General features: G+C 47.8%; 2 protein-coding genes and 1 long non-coding RNA gene across 4 annotated transcripts in view; 2 read left to right on the forward strand and 1 right to left on the reverse strand.

The window, feature by feature from the left end:
• The window catches only part of LOC115071289, a 5594-nt gene extending 4900 nt beyond the window's left edge, over positions 1 to 694 (reverse strand). Inside the window, exon 1 of the long non-coding RNA XR_003850386.1 lies at positions 616 to 694. This is a non-coding gene — a long non-coding RNA (uncharacterized LOC115071289). The remainder of the gene's footprint in view (positions 1 to 615) is intronic.
• Positions 695 to 741: 47 nt separating this feature from the next.
• On the forward strand, positions 742 to 19782 carry CUNH17orf53 (chromosome unknown C17orf53 homolog). 2 transcript variants are annotated; one of them, XM_029566051.1, is made up of 10 exons: positions 742 to 996; positions 2493 to 2543; positions 7433 to 8557; positions 10371 to 10454; positions 11621 to 11761; positions 12385 to 12493; positions 12681 to 12766; positions 13114 to 13239; positions 14544 to 14664; positions 18362 to 19780. In XM_029566051.1, the coding sequence occupies exons 1-10, from the start codon at positions 994 to 996 to the stop codon at positions 18451 to 18453; spliced, it is 1938 nt and encodes a 645-aa protein (XP_029421911.1). In that variant the 5' UTR covers positions 742 to 993; the 3' UTR covers positions 18454 to 19780. The 2 variants fall into 2 exon arrangements, with proteins under 2 accessions (XP_029421911.1, XP_029421913.1); XM_029566053.1 differs by having other exon boundaries at positions 858 to 996; positions 12382 to 12493; positions 18362 to 19782.
• Positions 19783 to 20660: 878 nt separating this feature from the next.
• The window catches only part of Asb16 (ankyrin repeat and SOCS box containing 16), a 13731-nt gene continuing 8640 nt past the window's right edge, over positions 20661 to 25751 (forward strand). Inside the window, 2 exon segments of the mRNA XM_008838442.2 lie at positions 20661 to 20670; positions 24274 to 24564. Of these exon segments, the coding sequence (XP_008836664.1) occupies positions 20661 to 20670; positions 24274 to 24564 (301 nt within the window).

A 25751-nucleotide genomic window follows, 5' to 3' on the forward strand; every position in this document is an offset into this window, starting at 1 on the left:
TTTGAGACATTCTCCCTGTAACTCCAGCTGACCCGGAACTCACTACATAGACCAGGCTGGCCCTGAACTCACAGAGGCCTGCCTCTGCCTCCCGAGTACTAGGATTAAAGGCGTGGACCACCATGCCCAGTGTAGAAAGACTGATTTTTTAAAAAATGTTTCATCTGGGCTGGGGGTGTGGTTCTTTGGAAGGGTGTTTGCCTAACAAGTGTGAGGTCTTGGGTTCCATCCTCAGCACCACAGATGAAAGGCAGGTAGGAAGGGAGCTAAGAATGTAGCTCAGATGGTAGAGTACTTGCATAGCTTGTGTGAGGTCCTGGGTTGGATTCCATAACACTGCATAAACCCGACGTGGTGGCGCATGCCAGTAATCCCAGCATTTGGGAAATGGAGAACGGAAAATCAGAAGTTAAGGTATCCTCAGCTACATAGTGACTGCGGCCAGCCTGGGCTACAGAAGACACTGTCAAAAAAAAAAGGGAAGGAAGAAAAGGAAGGACCGGCTGGGCTCGGGTGAGGATGAAGTCACGCTCAAAATCCCAGTCTCTGGAGTGCTCAACACAAAAGATGGGGGAGCAAGAAGTCATGGGCTCAATTCCCCAACCTTGTTCTCACCTGAACACGGCAGCCAACTGGACTCGAGGCCCCGCTGGGGGGCGCCCGAGAGCCCACCCGTTTCCCCTTTAAGGCTGGGGCGGAAGGCCAGAGAGTGAAGTCCTTCCTGTCGGCAGTGTAAAAACAGTCCGCCCCTTTAAGGGGGCGGAGCCACTGCTGTGGCGGCGGCTTCGAACGCGGCCTGGGGCATTAGCCCCTAGGCTCCTGGAGCCCCACTCTCTGCCTCGGTTGCGGGCGTAAAGACGCTTCCCCCAGACCCTGTTTCCGGAGCACCGTCGACCACAGTCGCACCCTTACACCTGGGTCAAGTTGGAGGCGACCTTCCTCGAGTCTGAATCAACCGGGCCTGTCCTACGACCCGAGTCCACCGCCGTCGTCATGGTAACGCGACACCAGCGCCTAGGGGTCTCTGGCTGCTCAGAAGCCGCCGTCGGGATATCCCCCCCCCGCCCCCCGGCAGAAGCTGCTGGGCTGGGGTCTGGGTGGAGCTCGGTGTAGTCTGCAGACCCTGGTTCTAGTAGGGTGGGAAGCACGCACGCGCACTAGACCTTGGGAAAGGACCCCCCCCAGATAAAACACACCTCTCCCTCTTTGAAGTCATCATTCCCCTATGTCCGCAGACGTCACTGCTTTTGGGGATCATCTTTCTTCCCCACCCCCGTGACTCTTGGACTCTTCGGGAAGTTGTAATGGTCTCTGGCATCTGGGGTCAGGCACAACCCTTAGCTGTGGGTTTGATACTCATCTGGAATTGGCCGCAGCCAGCATGCTGGCCAGAAAAAAGGAACCAGGAACCCACCCTGTTGGGAACCTGTGGGAGTTGGATTTAGGTGGAAAGAAATTGGCTTGAGTCTCAGAAACAAGGCCGCAGTGCCAGGATTTATGGTAGTTTCTTTTTGTTTGACAAACCTTTGGGATGTTGTTGCAAAAGTCTCGGGCCTGAAGAGGTGTGCAGGCCTGCAATCCCAGTGCCTAGAAAATGGAGGCAGGGGGATCAAGAGTTCAAGGTCAGGACTGGAGAGATGGCTCAGCAGTTAAGAGCGCTTGTTGCTCTTGCAGAGGGCCAGGGTTCTATTCCTAGAACCCACATGGCAGTTCACAACTGTCTGTAACTCCAGTTCCAGGGGCTATGATGCCCTCTTCTGAACTCAGTGACCACTAAGCATGCACATGGTACACATGCATACATGCAGGCAAAACACTCATACACAAAAAGTAAAAAATAAATAAATCCTTTTTTTTTTTTTTTTTTTTTTGGTCTTTTTGAAACAGGGTCTCTCTGTAGCCCCAACTGTCCTGGAACTCACTATATAGACCAAGCTGGCCTTGAAGTCACAGAGATCCCCCTGCCTCTGCCTCCTGAGTGCTGGGATTAAAGGTGCGTGCTATCACGCCCGGCCCTGATTCTTTTTTTTTTTTTGAATGCCTCTATCTCACAGTGATTTGCCTGATTTTGCCTCTCAAGTGCTGGGACTAAAGGCCTGTGCCACCACACCTGGCTAACTTGGGCTACCTGAGACCCTCTTTCTCAACAACAAAACTCCTCGGGCACATGTGCACAATACTGCCCCTGAAGAAATGTCTTTCCTCCCTTGGCAATCTTATCTCTGCCCAGACGCCTAGGAGTAATGCAGATGGATGCTGGGATTTTTTTACATGAAAGTAACTCTAAGTCATTGAAGTTTTCAGCTAAATCCCGTTTCTTCTCTCTTCATCAGTATTCCTCCTCCAGCACTAGCAAGAAAACAAAACAGGAAAAAAAAAAAAAAAAAACAGTATGCCTGATAGTTTGTAAGAACTGGGGAAAAAGAGATGAGTACAGAATGTTCTTGAAAACTGTTTCTTCTCCAGCCTCAATTGCTTTGTTTTCCTTTCAGGCTTGCAGTTTACGGAAGCTATTTGCTGTAGAAGAGGAGTTTGAAGACGAGGTAGGGAAATGAGGAAGAGGTCCTAAGATGTAAATACCCAAGTCCAGAGTATTTGGAGCAGTCCCACCAGCCTCCTTTTCAGCTGACCACATCTGTTTTTTTTTTATCTAAGATGGCTGAGAAAATTGATAAAATGGAAACAGGGCTCAATGGTTAAGAGCACTGGCTGCTCTTGTAGGGGACCCAGGTTCAATTCCCAGCACCCATGTAGCCATCATTGATTGCTTGTCGTCTCAGTACTCAGGAGGCTGAAGCTGGAAGATACAAATCCATGCCAGTATAGCCTGCATAGAGAGACTTGTCTAAACACAATTTATTTAATCAACTGTCTTAGAAACAAAACAACAGGGTTGGGAATGTGGCTCAGAGTCTGCTTACCTTGAAGCCTGAGTTTAATCCCCAGCACCTCAGGAAACCCTATCTGGTGGTACACGCCTGCAACCCATCACTTGCTAGGTGGATGGAGGCAGGAGGATCAGAAGTTCAAGGTCATCCTCGACTGCATAGAGAATTCAAGGCCAAGAATGGGTTCCATGACATGCTGTCACAAAAACAAAACCAGAAATTAGTTGCTTAATTGTAATTGTCATATCTTTAATTTTTTTTTTTTTTTTTTTTTTTTGGTCTTTTTGAGACAGGGTCTCCTTGTAGCCCCAGCTGTCCTGGAACTCAGTATGTAGACCAGGTTGGCCTTGAACTCAGAGATCTGCCTGCCTCTGCCTCCCGAATGCTGGGATTAAAGGCCTATGCCACCAACGCCTGGCTCATATCTTTAAATTTTAAGGGCATTTCCTGGGAACTGTATCATGTGGATGATTTCATTCACTTTCATAATAGCACACTTGAGGTGGGAAGAAGGTCTGTGGAGAGCCAGAATCATGTAGGAGATAGCACAGTTAGCTAGATGGCTTGAAGCCTATGGGCACCAATTGGCCATGTGAACCAGGACCAGTTACTTTATTCTCTGCCTGTCCCCCCCCCCTTCTTTCTCTGATATGAAGGACATTGTTTCTGCCTCAAATGTTCTTCTCTTCCCTTTCCTCAGAAGATGAGAAATTAGATAAGATACAGAGTCATCATATTAGAATCACCCTTGTCTAAATGTTATCACATGGCAATTAAATGAGAATTTCTGGCAGGGGTATTTCAGTGAGTTACTAACTAGCCACATGAACTAGAGAAAATTCTTTAGCCTTCCAGGGCCTTTTACCACTAACTAGTTTCAAGCTCTCTTCACATTCAGAACCAATGAGTACAGTTTCATCTAGAATACTGCAAATTGCTACTTGATTCTTTTTTGGAAGGAGGTAGGATTTAAGTGAATAAAGTTCAAAAAGTAGGTTAGAATTGCCTTGAGAAGATGGTATCAGCAGCTAGGTTGCTGCGTGTTCAGCCTCCAGCTTAGAGTCCAGTCTAATGTATGTGGAGCCTACTAAATCACATAGAATAGAATTACTTGGGGCTGGAGCGATGGCTCAGTGGTTAAGAACACTGTTCTTGCAGAAGACCTGGGTTCGAATCCCAGCACCCACATGGCAGCTAACAACTGTCTGTAATTCCAGTTCCAGGGGATCCTACAAACTCTTCTGTCCTTTGAGGGCATTGCATGGCACGGGTGCACTTACCTACATGCAGGCAATACAGTCATACACATAAAATAAATGTAATAAAATATTAAAAAGGAGAAGGAGGAAGAAAAAGGAGGAGGAAGAGGAGGAGAAAAATTTCTTTCAACAGGTTCAGTGGCTGGTGATTGTAAGTCACATAAAATACACAAAAAAGAATAGAATTACTCTATTTTACCAAGAAAAAGCCATTCCGAAACTGCTTTTTTTGTTGAGGGAGGTACTAGAGATTGAACCCAGGGCCTCACACATGCTAAGCACATGTTTTACTACAGAGCTATACCCCTAGCACCAAAAAGAGCTACAATATTGTTGGGTTTTGTTGTTTATTTGTGACAAGATCTCACTATATAGCCCCAGTAGGCCTAGAACTGGCTATGTAGACCAGGCTGGCATCTGTCTCACAAAGATCTGCCTGCCTCTTCCTCCCAAGTTCGGGCATTCAGCACCAGGCCCAACCTTTCCTTGAAACTGAAACACTATATCTCTGACTTGTCTCCTTCATTTAGGTGTTGAGAAGTAGGAATCAGGGCTTAAATGGGTTCTAGTCCTAGTCCTTGACTGGTTTAAGTCTCTGCTTCTGCATTTTTAAGATGAAGGTAATAATATCTATTTATAGGGCCATTGTAAGAATTTATTGAGAGAACTCATAAACTACTTCCATGGCACCTGGCACCAAATGGAGTTACAAGTGTTAGTTGTTTTTGTTATGTGGAGACAGTTACCAGCTGTCTTTATTTGTGTTTATGAAATGAGGTCTCTCAGGTAGCCTGGGCTGACCTCAGAATTGCTGTGTAGCTGAGGATGAATTAAATTCCTAATCTTCTGCCTCCGCTTCCCAGTGCTGGGATTATAAGGATGTGCTGTCTCACCCAGCTTCATTGTGGATTTTGCCTAGCACTACCAGCTTTGTCAAGATGTATCCCTGTCTGTGCCTTTCAGCTTTGGAGATATGTCATTATAGGCTGAAAAAAGAAACTGTGAAAGTGGCCCTCTTGGGTCTTAGCAGGTGACAATAGGGCTGTCAGGGTAATAATGGAATTGTACTGATTCTGACTGTTAACATTTTTGTTCATTGAAAATGGCAGACCAGTCCCTTTCCCCATTCCCAAGGAATGGTGTCAGATCTGAGAGTAAGCTCTGTGAGAGAAGGGTCCCCTTAGACCTTTACTGTGATCAGGAATCTATCATTCTGATCATTGTTGATATTGTGATCCTAAGGCGTGATCCTAAGGTGGAGTGTGGGACTCTTGATAAACATACAAAGCAGGAAAAAAATGTTTTCTAGCTCAGACAATCCAGTACAGCTGCAGAGGGTGGGAATGGATGGGACCTTCCTGTTAGGTAAATCAGCAGTTCTGACTCAAACGCCCTCAGAACAGGTTTGTTGCTCTTGAAGGTGTCAATCTCACCTTGCTTCTCAAATGGAATCCATACTTAATTTAACTTGCCTGAGAAGCTATATTTAACTTCTGCCTGTTTGGTTGGATTCAGGGGCCCTCTGGTTTACTGTGAGTGTGTGTGTTAGGGGAGTGCACTGAGGACAGGCAGCATGATCAGCTGGGTAGCTCCCTACTGTCCTGACTGGCCACCTGAGAGCCCACCTCCTTGAAATGAGTGTGTGATTTGGGGAATTCCTTTGATTTCTTGGTACCCTGGGGTATTTGCTTTTCCTTTTGTTCTCCCACTAAGCTTCCTCCTAGGGACTTATGGGAGGATGCGGGGCTGGAGAGATGGCTCAGGGGTTAAGACCACTGACTGCTCTTGCAGAGGACCTGGGTTCGATTCCCAGCACCCACATGACATCTACAAACTGTCCTTAATTCCAGTTCCAGGGGAATCCGAAGGCCTTTTCTGACCTCTGTGGCATTGCACGACATGGGTGAACTCACATATATGCAGGCAATACACTCATACACATAAAATAAAAATAATTTTTTAAAAAAAAGAGAGAGAGTGAGTGCTACCTGAAAACTTGGCCTTAGAATGCTTCTGACAGAAGCCTGGTGGTCAGGTAGCTCATGGGAACTCAGATGGTGAGAGATGCCATCGTTGCCTCTCATGCCTTGGTTTCTTGTATATAGCTGCACATACGCATTTCATATGCTTAAACAGTAAAAGAGCGTTTTGTTGGTGGGTATTGTTTGGTTTGGTTTGGGTTTGGGTTTTTTTAAATTTAATTATTTTATTTATTATTTTTATTTTATGTGTGTGTATTGCCTGCATGTAGGTAAGTGCACCTGTGTCATGCAATGCCCACAGCAGTCAGAAGAGGCTCTTGGATCCCCTGGGACTGGAGTTAGGGACAGTTGTTAGCTGCCATGTGGGTGCTGGGATTCAAACCCGGGTCTTCTGCAAGAACAACCAGTGTTCTTAACCACTGAGCCATCTCTCCAGTCCCTGGTTTTGGTTTTTTTAATATTTTATTTTATTTAATTTTTGGTCTTTTTGAGACAGGGTCTCCCTGTAGCCCCAGTGGTCCTGGAATTCACTATGTAGACCAGGCTGGCCTTGAACTCACAGAGATCCACCTGCCTCTGCCTCCCAAGTGCTGGGATTAAAGGTGTGCACCACCATGCCCAGATTTAATATTTTATCATTTTAATTTTATGCATGTGAGTGTATTGCTTGCATATATGTGAGTTGGTGCACCTGTGCTGTGCAATGCCCACGAGGTCAGAAGAGGGCTAACGAACAGTTGTTAGCTGCCATGTGAGTGCTAGGAATTGAACCTGGGTCCTTTGCAAGAACAGTCAGTGCTCTTAACTGCTGAGTCATCCCTCCAGCCCCAGCTTTGGTTTTTTTGAGTCAGGGTCTCCCTGTAGCCTCAACTGTCCTGGAACTGGCTGTGTAGCTCAGACTGACCTCAGTCTCACAGAGATCCTCCTGCCTCTGTCTCCTGAGTACTGGGATTAATGGCATGTAACACCATGCTTGACTGGACGAATTTTTTTGAAACAGAGTCAAGCTGTGTACCTACCAAGCTGGCCTCCAACCTCATCCCTACTGTTCCTGAATGATTGGGTTATAGGTATGCACCAATGTGTCTGGCAAAGTAGTGTTTTAAATTCCCAGATACAAAGACCCTGCCAAATGTAGTAGCACAGGCCTATAATCCTAGCACTTGGGAGGGAGAGGCAGAGGGTGAGGAATTCAAGATTATCCTCAGCTACATAGCAAGTTCAAGGCCAATGTGAGACTTTATCTAAAAAACAAAACCAAAAAAGCCTGATGTAGATGCCCGCTGTCTCTGCTTCTTTGTAGGATTTCTTGTCTGCTGTGGAGGATGCAGAGAACCACTTTACTGGGGTACTGCCTGGAAACGCTGGGCGTCTGAGACCTGTCTCTTCCAGGCCACAGGAGACTGTACAGGAACAGTCCTCAAAGCCACTTCCATTACACCGCACTGCTCCTTCAGCCCTGGGACTCCGCCTCCCTACCCCCATCATACCCCAGACCATTAGGGACCTACCTTCTGCAGGAGCAGCATCTCTAAGGCCTGTCTCATTTTCCAGTAGTTGGACAGGCAGTTGGCAAAGAAAGACACTGACAGAAGTGTGCCAAGAACCAGCAGGACCCCAGTCCTCAGTACCATACTCTGGACTCATCTTTGAGAGCCATCAGCAGGGCACTGGTGGCATTGAGGTGCCTGAACAAGATGAATTTGACAAAGCCCTGGCAGGCATGGAGCTGGAGGGAACTGGCATGGAGCTAGGACTTGGAGTTGACAGCAGGACCACCCAAATCCTACCTGCTCAGCAGCAGGAAGACCCAGTATCTGTGAAAAAGGCCCGTGTAGCTGATCTGAGTGGATCTTTCCAGAAGGGGCCTATGCTTATCACCCACACAGTAGGCATCACACAGGATGAGCCTCTAGAACCAGCTACCCACTGTAGAACTCTACGGCCCCGCTTGAGACCTGGATCCTCAGGCCTTCTTGTCCCAGCCACCTCAGCATTTCCCACTCAGCAATTTCACTGGGAAGTCAGCCCCAGAAATGGCCCTGTTCGTAAACCCCAGCCTCGCCAAACTACTGGGGGCAGCCCTCGGAATCGTTTGCCTGGTCAGCCACTTCAGTCTCCCAGTGCTTGGCTAAGTGGAAAACCTTGTTTTCCTGGACCTGGAACTCCCAGTTGCAACTCTGTAGTATTTCCTCAGGGGTCCTTGCAATCCCAAGCCCCAGTATCTTCTGTTGACTCTCCTGTCAGCACCCCCAAAGGTCCCCATTCCACCCTGGTTCCCCAGGGAGCTCTGCAGACACCTATAGTCACCAACCACCTGCTACAACTGGTTACTGCTGCCAGTAGGACACCCCAACAGCCCATTCGTCCCTCCATCCGAGCCAAAACCCGTCGCTTCCCAGGCCCAGCAGGACTCTTGCCCCACCAGGTGAGTGACCAGTTCTCCAGGATACTAGGATTCAGGAAAAGAAGCAATGGCCCAGTTCTGTCTGGTGTCTATTCCTTCACTGCCAGAGGATGAGCAGGAAGAAGCAGAGGGTTTGCATGGCCTGGGGACATAACTCAGATGATAAGAGTGCTTAAAAATCCACCTGTGATGTGGGGCATGGTGGTGCACGCCTGTAGTCCCAGCACTTGGGAGGCAGAGGCAGGCAGATCTCTGTGAGTTCAAGGCCTGCCTGGTCTACACAGTGAGTTCCAGGCCAGCTGGGGCTACAGGGAGACCCTGTTTCAAAAAGACCAAAAAAAAAAAAAAAAATCCACCTGCGAAAAAAGTGTATGAGAGTCTTAGTTTTCATGTGTTTGTGGAATGTCTACTGTTTGGTTCTACTAGATAAGCAATATTCACTCATGGGGGCTGGAGAGATGGCTCAGCAGTTAAGAACACTGGCTGTTCTTGCAGAAAACCCGGGTTTGAATCCCAGCACCCACATGGCAGCTAACAACTATCTGGAACTCCAGTTCCAGGGGATCCTACAGCCTCTTCTGTCCTCCATATACAACACAGGTGCACTTACCTACATGCAGGCAATACACACATAAAATAAAAAACAGCCTGGCATGGTGGCACATGCCTTTAATCCCAGCACTCAGGAGGCAGAAGCAGGCAGATCTCTGTGAGTTCAAGGCCAGCCTGGTCTACATAGTGAGTTCCAGGACAGCTGGAGCTACAGGGAGACCCTGTCTCAAAAAGACCAAAAATAAATAAAATAAAAATATTCACTCATAGGCCAAGAGGTAGATGTGGGCATTTTGCTTGGAACTGAAAGTATGGAGATTGAAGAGAAGAGTTTCCTGTCCTGACTTGCATGCAGTACAGTAGAAGTATGTGTAAATGAATGTTTTTTCCAAAGACGCAGTGTAAGGGTCTTTCCCTGGCTGCTGGGGACATGTTGGCTCTGCCTTGAGCTTGCTGAATGACTTTGTGTGAATGATGAGGAGGGTAACAAGTTGGCAGGGTTGGGGGAGCTCTGTGTTTGGAGGAGGATCCAGCAGTGGGAAGACAAGCTCCAGAGCAGGTGCTTTTAGAGATCCACTTAACAATTCACTGGCTGGTATGTGGAGCCAACAGGAGAAAGCTGGACTGAAAAGGAGATACCCAGCAAAGAGGTTTTTTGTTTTTTTTTTTCTTTTTGAGACAGGGTCTCCCTGTAGCCCCAGTTGTCTTGGAACTCACTATGTAGACCAGGCTGGCCCTGAGCTCGCAGAGATCCACCTGCCTCTGCCTCTCAAGTGCTGGACTATAGGCGTGCGCCACCACACTCGGCAAGAGTTTTTATTTAAACAATGATGGAGGGATAGGGTCCATCAAATTAGATTTGAGTTTGATCCCAGGCAACTGGGCTCTGAAGTTCTTCCCTTCCGGTAAGGGTGGTTGATACATCCCTTTTGTTCTTCCCTTGCCCTTCAAGAGAACTCCAAGGAGATGTCTGCTTTCCTCTGGGAAGGGAGGGCCTTGTGGAAAGTTGCTCCATAACTCATCATAGACCCCTCTATTTGTGTGATTGCCCCCTTCAGGAAGCCCTGGGCTTTGCTCCTAGGCCATCTTCCTCACATTCCCAAAACAATCCCCAAAGTGTTTTTGTGAGCTGCCAATGAGGCTCCTGAGACTGCTTTAGGAGCGATGTAATATGTGTTAATTGTCCTTGATAGTTTCCTGAACTCATTATATAACCCAGACAAGATGCTGTACTTGTAAATAACAGCTGCTGAGCTTGCTCTCGCCTTCTCTCCCCTCTTAGCATAGTGGGAAGAATCTAGAGGAGATCATGGTTTCCACACCACAGACTCCGACTCATGGTGCTCTGGCTAAATTCCAGACTGAGGTAACTTCTTCCATGTAAATCTGTACTTCTTGAGCATAATTTGAGAATGAGGGGCATCCCTGCATATTTCAGGCAAGAATCAGAGTTGATGTTGCCCAGCTTTACCAAAGGACAGTTGGAGAAGAAAGTTGGGGGAGGTGGCAATTTTACAGACATAAAATGAGGCCTGTCCTGATGCCATGATCCAGTCTTCCATTTGAGAAAAAAATGCCCAGCTAGCTACATCTTTCCCCAGGGGGAAGAGAGTGATAAGTATTATGAGATGGTATCTTGGGAACACTCTCAGGTTTCTGGGAGCTGAGCTGGGAAGGATCTGTCCTCATCTTGCCTCCAGGAGGCTCTCTTTTGGTGGGTGGGACCAGGCCCCAACCCCCCGAAGTTCTAGTTGACCTATCCTCAGACCTACCTTTGCTTTTAATTCTCCCATATTTCTTTTCCTTGCTGAAGTGCCCCAGAGCTGTCCATTTCAGATCCCAAATAGTTAATAATCATCTGGATTCAAAGTAGTTGTTACTACAAGAGAGCTAATGGTTAAAGTCAGAGGCAAATAAAAATACTGACTGAATTCAAAATGGCTAAGATGTTCTGTGAGCCTACACACACACACAGCCCCTTCCTCTAGGACTTCTCCAGGCTATTTTGTGCATGGGGCTGCAGAGGTAGTTTTACTGCTCTTGTAGAAGACCCTGGTTTGGTTCATAGCACCATCAAGCAGCTCACACTTGCCTGTTCCAGGGGATTCAGCACCCTCTTCTGGCCTCTGAGGCCAGAAGAGGGTATATATAGTGTACATATGTGTGTATATAGTGTATATACATACACTCAGGTACACATACACATTAAATAAATAAATCTTTAAACAGTTTTTTTTTTAAAAAAAAGTGGATGGACAGCTGTTTGCTTCAATGTAATTCTAAAGTCAAGACCTGATTTAAAAAAAAAGAAGAAGCTGTAGCACCTTTGCTCTGGCTCCTTAGGGAACAATGCACTGTGCAGTCAGGTTTCACATGCTTCTTTCTGGCCATGGAGGTACTTGAGAGGAAAGACTGTGGCTTCATTCCCCCTGCAAGGCCCCACTGTTCTCCACCCCCCCCTCCATCCTGCCTCAGTCTAAGATCTATCACAAGGTTGACCTACTAATGCAGACTCCTCTCTTCTGGTTCCAGGTCATTGCTAGTTCCCAGGGATCTGTGGAGGAGGATTTTGGACGAGGGCCCTGGCTCACCATGAAATCTGCTCTGGGCCTGGATGAGAGAGACCCCACCTGCTTCCTCTATACCTACAGCATTGTCATGGTGCTGCGGAAGGTAAGGGTCCTGATAGCTGAGTCTCAAATGAAGAACATGGTTTTCCCTTATGTCAAGCTACTGCCTACTTCACTGTAGAAGAGGCATCTGCCTCCTCTTACTCCAGGCCTGTCCACAGGGGGCAGCCTGAAGTCCCTTTGGGAACTCAGATTTGCCTGCCTCTACCTCGTCAGTGCTGGGATTAAAGGCATGTTCCACCACGCTTGGCTTTCACTCACTTTTTCACTATCAGCTACAGTATTGCGTGTGCATAGGCAAAAAGAGAGAGTGGATTCTGGGCATGTTTCTCTACTTCCAGGTACCAGATTAGGGATAGGTGATAAGCATGCTGCCACCCTAATAGCTCCCTAGTGGTCTCTCATGTGATGATACATGTTGGTACACATGCCAACGTATCCCTGTCTGTGTCCTGTCAAGATGGAGTGAGCTATAAAAACTGTACACAGAAGAAAGGCATGGGAGAGAAACAGGACTGCCAGCTTTAGACCTCTACAAGGAGGAGAAATGTGCTGTTCCACTTGCCCCTTTGCCCTCACACAGAAAGACCATTCCCACCCCCTGGTTGCCATGGGAAGTTACATGTGGACATGGCTAGCTCAGTGAATGCCTCTCCTTGTAAGCAGGCAGCCCTGAAGCAGCTCCCCAGGAACAAAGTCCCCAACATGGCAGTGATGATCAAGTCCCTGACACGGAGCACAATGGATGCCAGCGTGGTTTTTAAGGACCCCACGGGTAAGGAGTAGGTCCTGGAAGTGTCTCATGAGTGTCCTCCCTTGAGATTGAGAGATGAAGAAGAATCACCTTGTCAGTTTGCAGGTGGGAAAATGGAGTCAGTAAGCAGCCCACTTCTCAGCCAGGGCTCAGACCATTTGCTGTGCTGCCCTTGACCCTGAGACTGATGGCCTTGTGGTATTTGCAGGAGAGATGCTTGGTACAGTGCACAGGATGCTGTTGGAGACATGCCAGAATGAGCTGAAGCCTGGCTCAGTGCTGCTGCTAAAACAGGTAGGGTTGCTCTAGGTGGGACCTGGCGGTGGGGAGAGCTCCTAGCTTTTCTGTGCCCTTGCTTGGTTGGTTGTCTTCTTGCTAAGCAAGAAGAGTTTAGGCTCTGGTTTGCTAGAGCCAAGAGCAGGCCTACGGTCATGAAACTGTTCCACTGTTCATAGGTAGATGGAGATGGAGGGTTGAATTTGGGGCAGTGGGTAGTTCTGCTGTGGCACCAGGTCTAAAACGGGAGTGATTTGTGTGAACCTAATGCAGAGGACAGGGAGCAAGAGGAAAGCTGGTATCTTGTGGTCATCTAACAGCCCCATGCTCCTTCAGGACACTGACTCTCCCCTTCCTAACTCCAGATTGGAGTGTTTTCTCCTTCACTCAGAAACCACTATCTCAATGTGACACCCAAAAACCTGGTCCATATTTACAGCCCAGATTCTGGGGACGGGAACTTCCTCAAGTCATCTCAGCCCTTGCCCAAGGTAAGAGGGATAGGATGGATGGGGACTAGTGAAGCTGTCCTGCCTGGCTTTTCTTATTTCTTCCTCTCCTCCATCCTGGAGGCAGAGGTTTGACGGAAGTAGGCAGTTTCCCTGAGGTGAAGAGATGTCTTTGGGAACAGGATTATCTCTCCTGTCCCTGGTCCAGCTGCCTGCCAGATGGCTGAGTAACAGTACCTAGAGGAGCAGCTGGCTTCTTGCTGATCCCTGAGTGTCTGATGGCAGGATTGAACACCTGAGAGGACAGGGGTCACTTGAGAACCAGGGTGGAGAGCTCTCTAGGGGGTGGTGGCAGGTATTGATGGAGGGTCACATCTGCACCAGGTGGCAGTGCAGAGAACAGAGTATAAATGGCCTGTCAGGTGTGCCAGCACTTGCTCTGCATCTCCCCTCCTGGTCTTTGCCTTTGCTAGGCATCCACTGGGGATATACCCCTTTAGGAACTGAGGCAAGCATTTGGTGTCTATGGGTGGTAAAGATAGGATCCAGGGAGGTCTACCCCAGGACAAGTGCAGAGCCCAGGCTTGACTCTGCTGCCTCCACCCTTGAGATCCTAGCCTAGAAGACAGGAGACGTGGGTCTTATCCAGGCTCTGCTAATAATTTCTGCTGTCCCCTCCCCTGCTATTGCACCATCTATAGAATAAGTGTTTCAACTTGATGATCTCTAGTCGATGTGGACCTTTACCTCTAATTTTGTACTTATATTTCCTTCATCTTTTCCTTGAACCCCTCCACATTTCCTCAAAGTCATCCCACCTCTATAATCTTCATTTTTCTTTTAAATTTCTGATCATCCATATTCTCTAAAATAAACTGAAATCATAGAATAGAAAAAAAAAGATAACTCTTCCCCACTCCCACTCCCTATAGCTAGCCACAGTTAAATTTCATTACCAGTTTTAATTACTTTTATCATATATTAGCTAATTTGAGAGTTGATAACAGCTTGTTTTTAATCCTAGGCTAACTCTTCAACATATTGGTAAATGTCCTCTTTACCCTCTACTGTGGTTACACAGATTCCCTAAAACACTAGACAGTGATAGAATTAGGAAAGATCAGCTCAGAAGGTCTGTTTTGTTTTAGTTATCTGCTGTTTTGGCTGTTTGGTGTTTTAGCTCTTTTCCTCAGCCTGGCCCTGGGTGACCCTGGCCCCTGCCATACTCCTTTAGCATGTCCTTGTCCTGAGACCCTGCTCTCCCTTGAGGTCCTCTTAATAGAGGTGGTCCTACCAGGAGGGATTTCAGGGGCATGGGTACTAATAACCAGATCCTCTGTCCTTAGGATCCAGGAAGCTTCTTTGGCAGTCACCAGTCTGATGTGGACACAGAGCCTACACAGGGCCTCAGGACAGAACAGAACCCAGAGGACGGGGTATCCCTTGAGGAAGAACTTCCAGAGGGAGGTAAGGCAAGCAGCCTCTCTAGATCCTCTGATCTACCTTGGGCGGGGGGCAGAGTACTCCTGGTTGCAGCTGTACCTTAGACCTGCCACTGTGAGTCTGTGGACCTTCACACTGTTTCACAGAAATCAGAGGATGTTTTATTCACAAGCCTTGTTAAGAGATATCATACTACGGACGGGCATGGTGGCACATGCTTTTAATCCCAGCACTCAGGAGGCAGAGGCAGGCAGATCTCTGTGAGTTCAAGGCTAGCCTGGTCTACATAGTGAGTTCCAAACCAGTTGGGGCTACAGGGAGACCCTGTCTCAAAAAAAGACCAAAAAAAAGAGTTAATCATACTAGTTAATAACAATGGGCATGATGGCACACACCTTTGACCCTAGCACTCTAGAGGCAGAAGCACGTGGATATCTCTTGAGTTTGAGGCCAACCTGGTCTATATAAGTGAACCCTGTCTTTCCCCCTCAAAAAAGTTATTATATTAGTTAACAATATGATAGGGGCCACATAATGCACATGAAGTGTGGTCTACTTCTCCCTCATTTACTGGCCGTGGCTTCAGTCACAGGACAGAACATCATCAGTCTCTGGGCACACAGGTGCTATATTTGTGTCCCATTTTGAATCCTCTGTGGGCTCATCAGCAGGCCTTGAAGGCTGATTTCCCATTCTGCCTACAGTCAGAGTTCCCCCCAGGAAATGCTAAGGAGTTACATATCAGTGTGGTTAGGGGGATCAGGACACAAACTTGAGAGGCCCAAATGGAGATCTTGTGGATAGGTACAGGGATGTCCAACTGAAGATCTTGTGGGTGGGTATCAGGAAGTCATCAGGTAAAGCCATCAAAGTCCTGGTCACTTTCTTCGATTTTGATTTCAGAAATTCAATCCTGCCTGGCTGGGAGGTGATAGGATTGTGGGTAGGTGGTTCATATCACCCACGTTCACAGTAAATCACTGTGTAAACCACAAAGACCATTTGTTTATGTACTATAAAGGCGAATCTGCCCCTTATGCTGGGGTCTTGTGTTATCTGGAATGCTGCACTTTCTCCTTGTAAGTAAGCCCCATTTCCAACAAAAGAGGTTTGTGTTCATAGAACAAGAGAGGGAGTTGGCTGTTGAATACAGGTGCCAATGTCACATTTCCACTGTAGGTACACTAACCTACACTGTAGGTTAGTGGTGCTTAGACAGGGCCGGAGACAGTACAAATTCTTGCTGTTTCCTGATGTCCTCGCCCTCACCACTCACCCTGCTCATCCCCTTCATCCCAGACAGTGTTTAACTAGTCATACTACAGCTAATGCAGGCCAAATTTCGGTTTTGTTTTGTTTATTTATTTTTGGTCTTTTTGAGACAGCATCTCCCTGTAGCCACAGCTGGCCTAGAACTCACTGTGTAGACCAAGCTGGCCTCATCTCATGGAGATCCACCTGCCTCTGCCTGAGTGCTGGGATTAAAGGGATGTGCCACCACACCTGACTGATTGATTTTTATTTTATGTGTCTGAGTGTTTTGCATGCACATAAGTAAATGCACCTGTGTGGTACAATGCCTGCAGAGGCCAAAAAAGGGCCTCAGATTCCCCTGGAACTGGAATTACAGACTGTTGTTAGCTGCTGTGTAGGTGCTGGGAACTGAACTAAGGTCCTCTCCAAGAGCTGCCAGTGCTCTTAACCATTGAGCCATCTTTCCAGCTCCAATTTTTTTTTTTTTTTTTGAGACAGAGTCTTGCTATATAGTCCTAGCTGGTTTCTACTTACTCTATAGCCCATGCTGGCCTCAAATTTAGCACTCCTCCTGCTTTAACCTCTAAATGTTGGGATTACAGGTGTGAGCCACCATACCTGGCTTAGGCAACTTTTTTTTTTTTTTGGTCTTTTTGAGACAGGGTCTCCCTGTAGCCCCAGCTGTCCTGGAACTCACTATGTAGACCAGGCTGGCCTTGAACTCATAGAGATCCGCCTGCCTCTGCCTCCCAAGTGCTGGGATTAAAGGCGTGCACCACCATGCCCGGCAAAATTTTTTTTTTAAATATTTATTATTTTTATTTTATGTGTATGATTGTATTGTCTGCATGTATGTGAGTGCACCCATGCAGTGCCTCGGATGTCAGAAGAGGGCTTCGGATTCCCTTGAAATTGGAGTTAAGGACAGTTCGTAGCCGCCATGTGGGTGCTGGGAATCGAACCTGGGTCTTCTGCAAGAGCAGTCACTGCTCTTAACCACTGAGCCATCTCTCCAACCCCCAACTTTTTTTTTTAATTGTGGGGGGGTCCTCACTATAGCCCAGGCAGGACTGGAACTTGCTATGTAGCCTAGGGTGGCCTGGAATTCATAGAGATCTGCCTGCCTCTGCCTCCAGAGTGCTAGAATTAAAGGTATGTACATCCAGCTTGGGCAACTTTTTTTTTTTTTTTTTTTTTTTTAACTGTAAGCAAATTCCAGCCCTACCTCCTTTGAGTACAGTCCCAGTCACCTGAATTTAAAATTTGAATGCTTCCAGCCGTGTGTGATGACTTATACCTTTGATTCCAGCGCTTGGGAGGCAGAGGCAGGTGGATCTCAGTGAGGCCAGCCTGGTCTACATAGTGTGTTCCAGGCTAGCTGGGTCTCCAGGGAGACCCTGTCTCAAAAAGACAAAATAAAAAAAAAATTGAATGCTCCCCAAACTGCCTTCTGTTTTTCCTTCCAGCAGCAGTTATGAGTGATCTTGTTAGACTTGGAGCTAGGCTCTTAGGTGTAGTTTACAGTCTGACTTTTGGGGCCTCCTGATCCTGTTGGGCAAGTTGTTGTACCTCTTTAAAGCTTGTTCTCTCAGTAAAGTGGGGTTTATCACAGCAGCCACCTTGAGCTGCCCTGAGAAGGGCTGCTGAAGCACAGTGTTCACTCCATAAGTATGAACTGCCATTGTTAACAGAAAGAATGTCAGCAGGCATCACGCAGGTCAGCTGTGCTTCCAAGCTCTCATAAGCACCAATCTGAGAACTACGGGCAGGAATTTTTCTTTTTTTTTCTTTTACCTTTTATTTTATTTATTGTTGGGGGGAGGGACAGGCATGCTATAGTACATGTGTGGAGGTCAGAGGACAACTTATGGGAATCATTTTTTTTTTCCTTTGCTATATGGGTCCTGGGGATAAAACTCAAGCCATTAGGCTTTTCAGCTAGCACCTTTACCAGCTGAGCCATCTCACTAGCCCGGTAATGAGTCTGTGCATTCTCTGTGTTCACTCAGGCACTCCAGGGAGCATCCACTAAGGCACTGGGGGAGTGGGGTGATGCTCTCTCCCACTGTCAGCTGAGAACACATGTTAATGAACCCTGATTCCAAACCCTTCTTCCTCCATCCAATGAGAAGGTTGTAGTAGGGAACCTCAGAACCCTTCCAGCTTGGCACTGTGTCTCCAGGTGGAAGGCAAAGAAGCCATGAGGCCCTAGGGAGTCTCCATTCTTACTGAAATGGCCCAGAGCTTGCATCCTACCTTTAGTTGTGCAAGTGTTTGTAGGGAGCAGAGGGAAGGTAGAGTCAGGCCAGTCTCAGACCCAAGGGCATAGGCACACTGCCCTAGGGGAGCTACATTCCTGGTTGTGTAGGTAGATCCAGACCCTCCTGAAGGGCATGAGCTTTAGATCTGAGTTACCTGAAATCCTATGGTTGTCAATGAGGCTACCCCCCTCAATCTCCTTCTGCAGATGACCTGGATGGGCTCCTGAGTGAGCTCCCTGAGGACTTCTTCTGTGAACCCAGCAGTTGGGGCTGTCTCAAGACAGGGCATCCACCATAAACTGGCAGCCTCTACTAGACAAGGTTCTAGATGCATATGGTTGATCCCATCCGAGGAAGAGAAGGCCAGCATGACTGGGGATTACACAGACTCGGCCTCTGATGCCTTCTACATGGCTGATTCCTGAGCTCCCCATCTCAGATTGGATTGTGTGTTTTTATGGCTTGAGAACTTCGTTTGGCATGGGCATCCCAGAAATCCTGTCTAGCTCTACTGTTCTTGGAGCCCTCCACTGCATCATTCCTACTCCAGCCAATGTGACACTCCCACCTCAGCTTAACTTTAGAGATGTTGGGTCTGGTTTCCTTGTCCCTTTATTCCTTAGTCCCCAGACAGCAGAGGCGCCCAGAGGAGCCACAACACAGCAAAGACAGCCTGAAGCCTGTAGCTGACCCTGAGGCCTGTAGCTGAATGCAGGCTATTGCACCTGGTTCTAAAATAAAGCAGCTCCGCTTTATCTCCTGCCCCCTCCTTCCCACCTCTGTTCTATGCTTGCTGATAGGGCAGCCAGGACTCTGGCAGAGCAAGGAGCTCTGACTCTTTTTGTCTTTCGCTCTCTTTCTCATTCTTTCATGCATGTATATGTGAGCGTATATGGATGTGTGAGGATGCATGTGCATTTTTAAGTGTGTATGTGTAGAGGGCAGAGGACAACAACAAAAAACAAAAACAGGGCTAGGCTCAGTGGGTAAAGTTCAGGCCTGAATTTGGATCTCCACCATCCATGTAAAAGCTGAATGTGGTGGTAGGCATCTATAACCCTGACATTGGGGTAGAGATAGGTAGAACTGGGGGTTCAGTGAGACCCAGTCTCAAAAAATAAAGTGGAAAAGCATTTGAGGACGACATCCTGATGTCAACCTCTGGTTGCACATGTACCCACACAGACATACCCCCTACTCACACCCCCCAACAACACAGAGTTCCCTGATGTGCCACACCCAATTTCTTCTGCTATCAGCATCTTGCATTGCTAATTAATTTGATCCATTTACCACTTTTTCTTAAGAAACGATCATACCACCGTGTATCCAGGCTGGCCTGGACTTTGCTCATACCCAGTCTGATCTTGAACTCATGGTCTTCCTGCCTCTGACTCCCAGTGCTGGTATTATAGGCCTATGCCATGAATGAAGCCTGGCCCCATTTGTCTCAATGAACTGATATTACTGTGTTTTCATTAGGTATACTCCAGACTTTTCTCAGGTTTGTTCAGTTTGCCTCTGGGCCTCTCCCCCAGGATCCCACATTGTATTTCACCCTCATGTTTCTTTAGGCTCCTCTTGCAGCCTCTCAGACTTCCCTTGGTTTTGATGGCCTCAATTCTGAAAAGCATCTGTCAGGAATCTCATTTTTTTTTTAAGATTTATTATTATTTTTTAAATTTATGTGTAAATGTCTGTAAGTGCCACGTGTGTATGGGTGCCCATGGCGTCCAGAAGAGTGTGATCCCTTGGAACTGCAGTTACAGGCAGTTGTGAGCTACCCGATGTGGGTGCTGGGAATCAAACTCAGGTCCTCTGGAAGAACAGTATACACTCTGAACTACTGAGTAATCTCTTCAGCCCCTGCACCCTGCAAAGTGCTGGGATTAAAGGCATGTGCTACCATTCCCAGCACCAACCAGGCATCTTGTAGGAGGTCCTCTCTGTGAGAATTTGTCTAATGATGTCTCATGATGTCTCATGGGGTTGTGGGCCTGGAAGAGAAAGGCTTGCAGTAAGATTCCAGTTTCTTTTTTTTGTTTTGTTTTGCGGTGCTGGAGTTTGAAACTAGGGCCTTGTGTTTGTAGGCACTCAACTGCTGATCTCTATCCCCAGCCCTCCTCCCCCCGACCCCCTTCTATAACTTTTCATTTTGAGACAAAGTCTTACTATGTTGCCTGGGCTGACCTTGAATTTGGTGGTCCTTCTGTCATAACCTTCCAAGTAGCTGGGATTGTAGTGTTGTGCCACCAGACCCAGCTTCTCCCATCTTGTGGTTCCTGTGTACCCTGGTCACCTGGCTGAGGAAAGGTCTGTCAAGGTTCTCTACTGTCTTTATTCTCTTTCTGTTCTGTACTGTCTGGAAGAAGTCACTGTGTAGCGCACACTTTAGGAGTGGAGAGTTCTGTTCCCATCCTAAGGGCAGAAGATCTACATCAATTACTTTGAATTTTATATGGTAGGTTTGTCATCTCCCTCACTTATTAGTTCATTTCTATTAACATGGACCCAGGTATTTATTTTATACTTGGAGTTGTAATCCAATACTGCCTTATTTATTTTGTTGCCCAGTAACTCTTCATTGCTATAGCTCCTCTGTACCACCTTTCAGACCACAGTTGAACAAGGGCATGGGCGGCGCAGGAAAGGTCTAATTATTCAAGTTGCTAACCGTGTTTTTCCTTCCCAGAATGAAGGACAGAAAGGAAAACTCCCAACTTATAGGCAAGAGGAAGCAGGTTGAAGAGACCAGTTTGACTGCCAGCATCCCCAGCCTCAGCCTTCACTGAGCAGCTGGAAGCCAGGGGCCCTCCAGCCAGGCACTGCTCTTGCCTTCATCTTTCTCCTCCTAAAGAGACTGATCCCATGAATCTAGTCTTAGGGGTAAGAGAGCAAGGGGCTAGAGGGCTCTCTGTTGAGTTACCTGCTCATTGCTAGGGGCCCTGTTTCAGAAAGTTTGTGTGTCATAGGCCAGGACAGTGCAGGGCTAGTTGCAAAGCACCTTGTACTTTCTTGTTTCTACTTGGTTTTCCTCCCTGAGCTTTCCATGAGTGTCTTCCATCTGTTACTAATGCCTAGCTCCACCTCAAGCTTTGACTTGGGCCAGGCCCACCTAGGTGTTGTCAACTAAACCATTCTGGGTGTGCAGTGCTCGTCTCTGTTCAGGATACCTCTGAGCCCTGGTCCCCACTGCCCAGCCTTGACTGAGCCCAAACTCAGTCATATCCTAGTTTTATATCCTAGTTTCTTGGGTGCTTCATTGTCCCCTACACTCTGAGCTCTCAGGAGACAGAGTGAGCATCAAGTCCCCTGGCACTGTTCCTCCAATTCAATTCTAGGCTCCTGTGGGCCCGCCAGCAGGCCTCTGTTCTCTGCATCCAGAAGCTAAGGTTAAGATCTACACCCTAGTATCTGGGGACAAAGCTGTAGTCAGCACTTTCAGGCTTGTGAGGCAAGAAGGCAGGGGAGAAGGCTGTGACTGTTGGATGCCTCAGGGAATAAAAGGACGCCCACCACCTTGGCTCTTCTTGGCCTCACCTGGCCTTGCCAGATTCTCAACCCTGGGAACCCATCTGTGGGTGCTCATCCAGGCTGTTGGCGGGGCAATTAAAACACTAAATGGGTTCCAGTAAGGTTAATCACAGCTGCATCCATAGAGGCACCTTTCTCTGAGGAGCTCCAAACCCTTGATGGACGTGATCTCATTCCTCCTCTGGGATCCCCCACCCTGGAATGCCACCAAGAAGCTGGGGCCAGGCACAGAGTGAGTGAACAGAGGGTAAGGGCAGTGCTGGAAAAAGCCCAGGCTGCTGCCACCCACTTGGGCTGGTGGATGAGTGTTTGCTCTGGCACAGAATAGGGACCTTCATTCAATGCACAGAAGAGGCCAGACTTCTATGAGGCAAATGCTCCTAAACACCATGTCAAGACCTGCTGTGCCAGGGCCTGCCCAGGAGCCAACATCCAGCATGGTACAGTGGCATCTATGGCACCATGGGATGGGTGCATTGTAAAGCCTCTGATGTCTTTTAAGAGTACTAGATGGTTACTGGGCATGGTGACGCACACCTTTAATCCCAGCACTCAGGAGGCAGAGGCAGGTGGATCTCTGAGTTCAACGCCAGCCTGGTCTACAAAGCAAGTTCCAAGCCAGCTGGGGCTAAAGAAAAAACCGTTTTAAAAAAAACAAAAAAAAAAAAAAAAAAAAGAGTACCAGATGGTAAGCCAGGTGTGGTGGTGCCCGCCTTTAATCCCAGCACTCCAGAGGCAGAAGCATGTGGATCTCTGAGTTCAAAGCCAGCCTCGTCTAAATAGTGAGTTCCAGGCCAGCTGGACCTACAGGGAGACCCTGTCTCAAAAAGACCAAAAAAAAAAAAGGGGGGGGGCGTTCCAGATGGAAGGAGCTGATACCTGATACTGCAGGATGCTGCAGACACCTCACCAGAACCAGGTGGCCCTGGAGGAAGAGTAGAAAATTCAAGCCACTATGAAGCAGGGAAGGGTGAGAAGCTGATGAGACTATCATGTGTGGGGCCAAACCAAGGGATTGGGGTGTTTTGTTCAGGTAGTGTCACTATGTGGCTTTAACTGGTCTTGAAATCTCAGAGATCCGCCTGCCTCTGCCTCCCAAGTGCTACTGGAATTAAAAGTGTGCACCACCACACCCACCAAATTGGGACTTCTTTGGAAAGAGCAGGTGCCAGGAGTCTGCAGAAGTTTTTAAGCAAAGGAAGTAAGCATATTCGACAGATCATTCTGGTGGGACAGCAGAGGGGCGTCAGAGGAAAAAGGAGGTCACAGGCTGGGTTGATCCAGGTTGAAGGCACTGAGGACCTGACTAAACCTGGTGACAAAGGGGAAGCAGGGGATGGACAGGAAGAAGCGAAAGGGGGAAGTTGCTGGAGAAGTTCCTTGGAGAAGGCCCAGGGAACCTGGAGGAGCCCACACTGCTTTCCTGGGGAGAAGACACCATGCCCCTGTGACTCTGTAGACAGACTGGCTAGTGTCCCTCCCTCCTTCCCTTTTCCTTTCTCTTCCTCTGCCTGCCAGTCACACTAGCTACTGTGGTTTCCTAGTCTCATTCCCCCCCTAGAGGCTCCTGGAAGCACAACAGCTTCCTCCTGAAGGTGAATGGATATGTGGTTTGAAGATCTCCGGTTCAGCCCCCACTTTCAGGGTCAACCACTTACAGAGCCTCGGGCAGGCATGTGAGTCCCCACAGAACCCTGCCTAAAAATCTTGCACAGATGGTAGAGACCAAGTCCTGCTTGGGCATGAGAGTTGGGCATTGCTCAACTGTCTGTCTTCACCCCACATGCCCACAGCCCCTGGAGTCAAAGCTCTTTATCTTGAGTCCTGACCACTGGGGTCCTGGCTCTACCCCCATAAGCTATGTGACCTTGAGCCAGTAGCTTTTACCTTGTTAAGCCTTAAGTTCCTTATCTGTAAAACAAAAAGACCACCCATCTCAGGTGCTGGACTGAGATACTTAGCTTGGCCATGTCATTTAGTATCCAAACCTGTTTCGTACTACTGTGTTGACTGCTAGGTCATCTGAGTGGCAATGGATGTCAAAGTGATTTAAATTCTAGAATTCTCACTGCATACTGAATACATGGTGATTGCTATTACTGAGAATTCAGGAGAAGCTATTCAGCTTCTCAGTATCTCTCTTCACCTTCCCTGACTGAGGTCTGTGCTTTTCCCTCCATGTGGGCCAATCTGAGCTCCTGCCGACTCCCTCAGCTAACATCGCAGAAGCTGCAGGACTGTGATCTTGCCCCCCCCACCCCCTGCCCTGTCCTGCCCTTTCATCCCATGGCTGACTACTTAGAAGTGGGGTCCAGGAGTGGCTTCAGCTGAGGAGCTGATGACCAATGGAAGGGTACCAGTAGGGGCAGGAGCTGGCCCAGCACTATCTGTACCAGGATCATGACTCCAGGCAAAGTTAACCAGCACAGTGAAGGGCCTATTTATAGCCTCAGCTGCTCCTCTCTCCAGCTTACCAGAGAGGGGGCAGGGTGGCTCCTCAGAGCAAAGGTGCTAGTTGGGACAAGGATCAACCCTCTGCTCAGGTGGTACTGCCCAGATCACTGAGCCCCTCACCATGGCAAAGGAGACTTTCCTTTCACTTCCTCCACGCTTCGTGCTCTCCGCCTACAGCAGGAGTGGCTAGAATGGGAGGACAGGAGGCGCGCTGCTGCCCAACAGTGCCGAAGCCACAGGTACCTCTCAAGTCCGCAGCCTCTACTCCTGAGGCCTCACCGCTCCTGTTGAGACCCAGCTGTCCACAACGCCTTGTTCTCTGGGGACCTGCAGCAGGCCCAAATTCTGTTCTGAGATGAAGAGGCGGCCAACATAATTGTGGAAACTGTGAACAACCAGCTGGCCTGGTCAGCGGAGCAGGGTAGGGTAGGGAGCATCAGTGAGGAGGGCAGAAGAGGGGAGAGAGGAGTGGGGTGGGGAAGGGGTCCTGGGATAGAGTCCAGGCCTTACTCCTTCTTGAAGACCCTAGTTAAGCCACCACCCCTCACCACTGCCTGGCCTAGCTCCTTCCTAAACAGTTGAGACAGTGGTTTGTATGTCTTTACAAAATTAAAAGTTACATTCTTTTATAGGACATATACAGATTTTATAAATTTTGTTTTTAGTTGACAAATAATTGTTGCACTATAGTAATTTTATAGGAATAATCACAGTGTAATGTGTTTTTTCATTTTTCTATAGTTTTATAGATTAGAATTTTTATGAAATCCACAAGCATTTTATTGTTATGTTTATTTACTTGTGTGTGTGGCAGGGCATGGTATGGGGGTTCAGAGGACATACTGTGAGAGTTGGTTCTCTTCTTCTACTCTGTGGGTTCTGGGAATTAAATTCAAGTCATTAGACTTGGTGGCAAGCACTTTTACCTGCTGAACCATCTCATGGGCCCAATTTTATTTTTTTGGTGATAGGATTGAACCTTAATTTGAGTGATGATAAGCATTATCTTTGCCACTGTGCTATCCATATCTGGCATACCTTTATTTTTAATTTTGAGACAGGGCCTTCCTAAGTTACCCAATCTGCCCTTCAACTTACTCTGTAGCCTAGGCAGGGTTTAAACTTGTGATTCTTCTGCCTCAGCCTCCTGAGTAACTGAGATTACAGGCCTGTTCCATCGGGTTTTGTTTAATTTTTTTTTCTTCTGTCTTTTTTGAGACCAATCTCCTATGTAGCCCAGGCTGGCCTGGAACTTGGGTTCCTCCTGCTTCATGCTCCTGAGCGCGGAGAATACAGTTTTGTGCCACCATATCTGGCCATATGCAGTTTTATAACTTGATTTTTTTTCTTTAAATCCACAAAATATTTGAAAGCAGTACATAGATGCACAAGATTTATGTAACTCCTCCCCAAATAGACTGGTAGATTGGGTTCCTTTCTCCTTTTAAAAAAAGTTTATTGAGCCGGGCATGGTGGCGCACGCCTTTAATCCCAGCACTTGGGAGGTAGAGGCAGGCGGATCTCTGTGAGTTCAAGGCTAGCCTGGTCTACATAGTGAGTTCCAGGACAGCTGTGGCTACAGGGAGACCCTGTCTCAAAAAAAGACCA

The sequence above is a fragment of the Nannospalax galili genome, unplaced genomic scaffold, assembly GCF_000622305.1.
Source record: "Nannospalax galili isolate Female #2095 unplaced genomic scaffold, S.galili_v1.0 scaffold95, whole genome shotgun sequence".
Classification (NCBI taxonomy): domain Eukaryota; kingdom Metazoa; phylum Chordata; class Mammalia; order Rodentia; family Spalacidae; genus Nannospalax; species Nannospalax galili.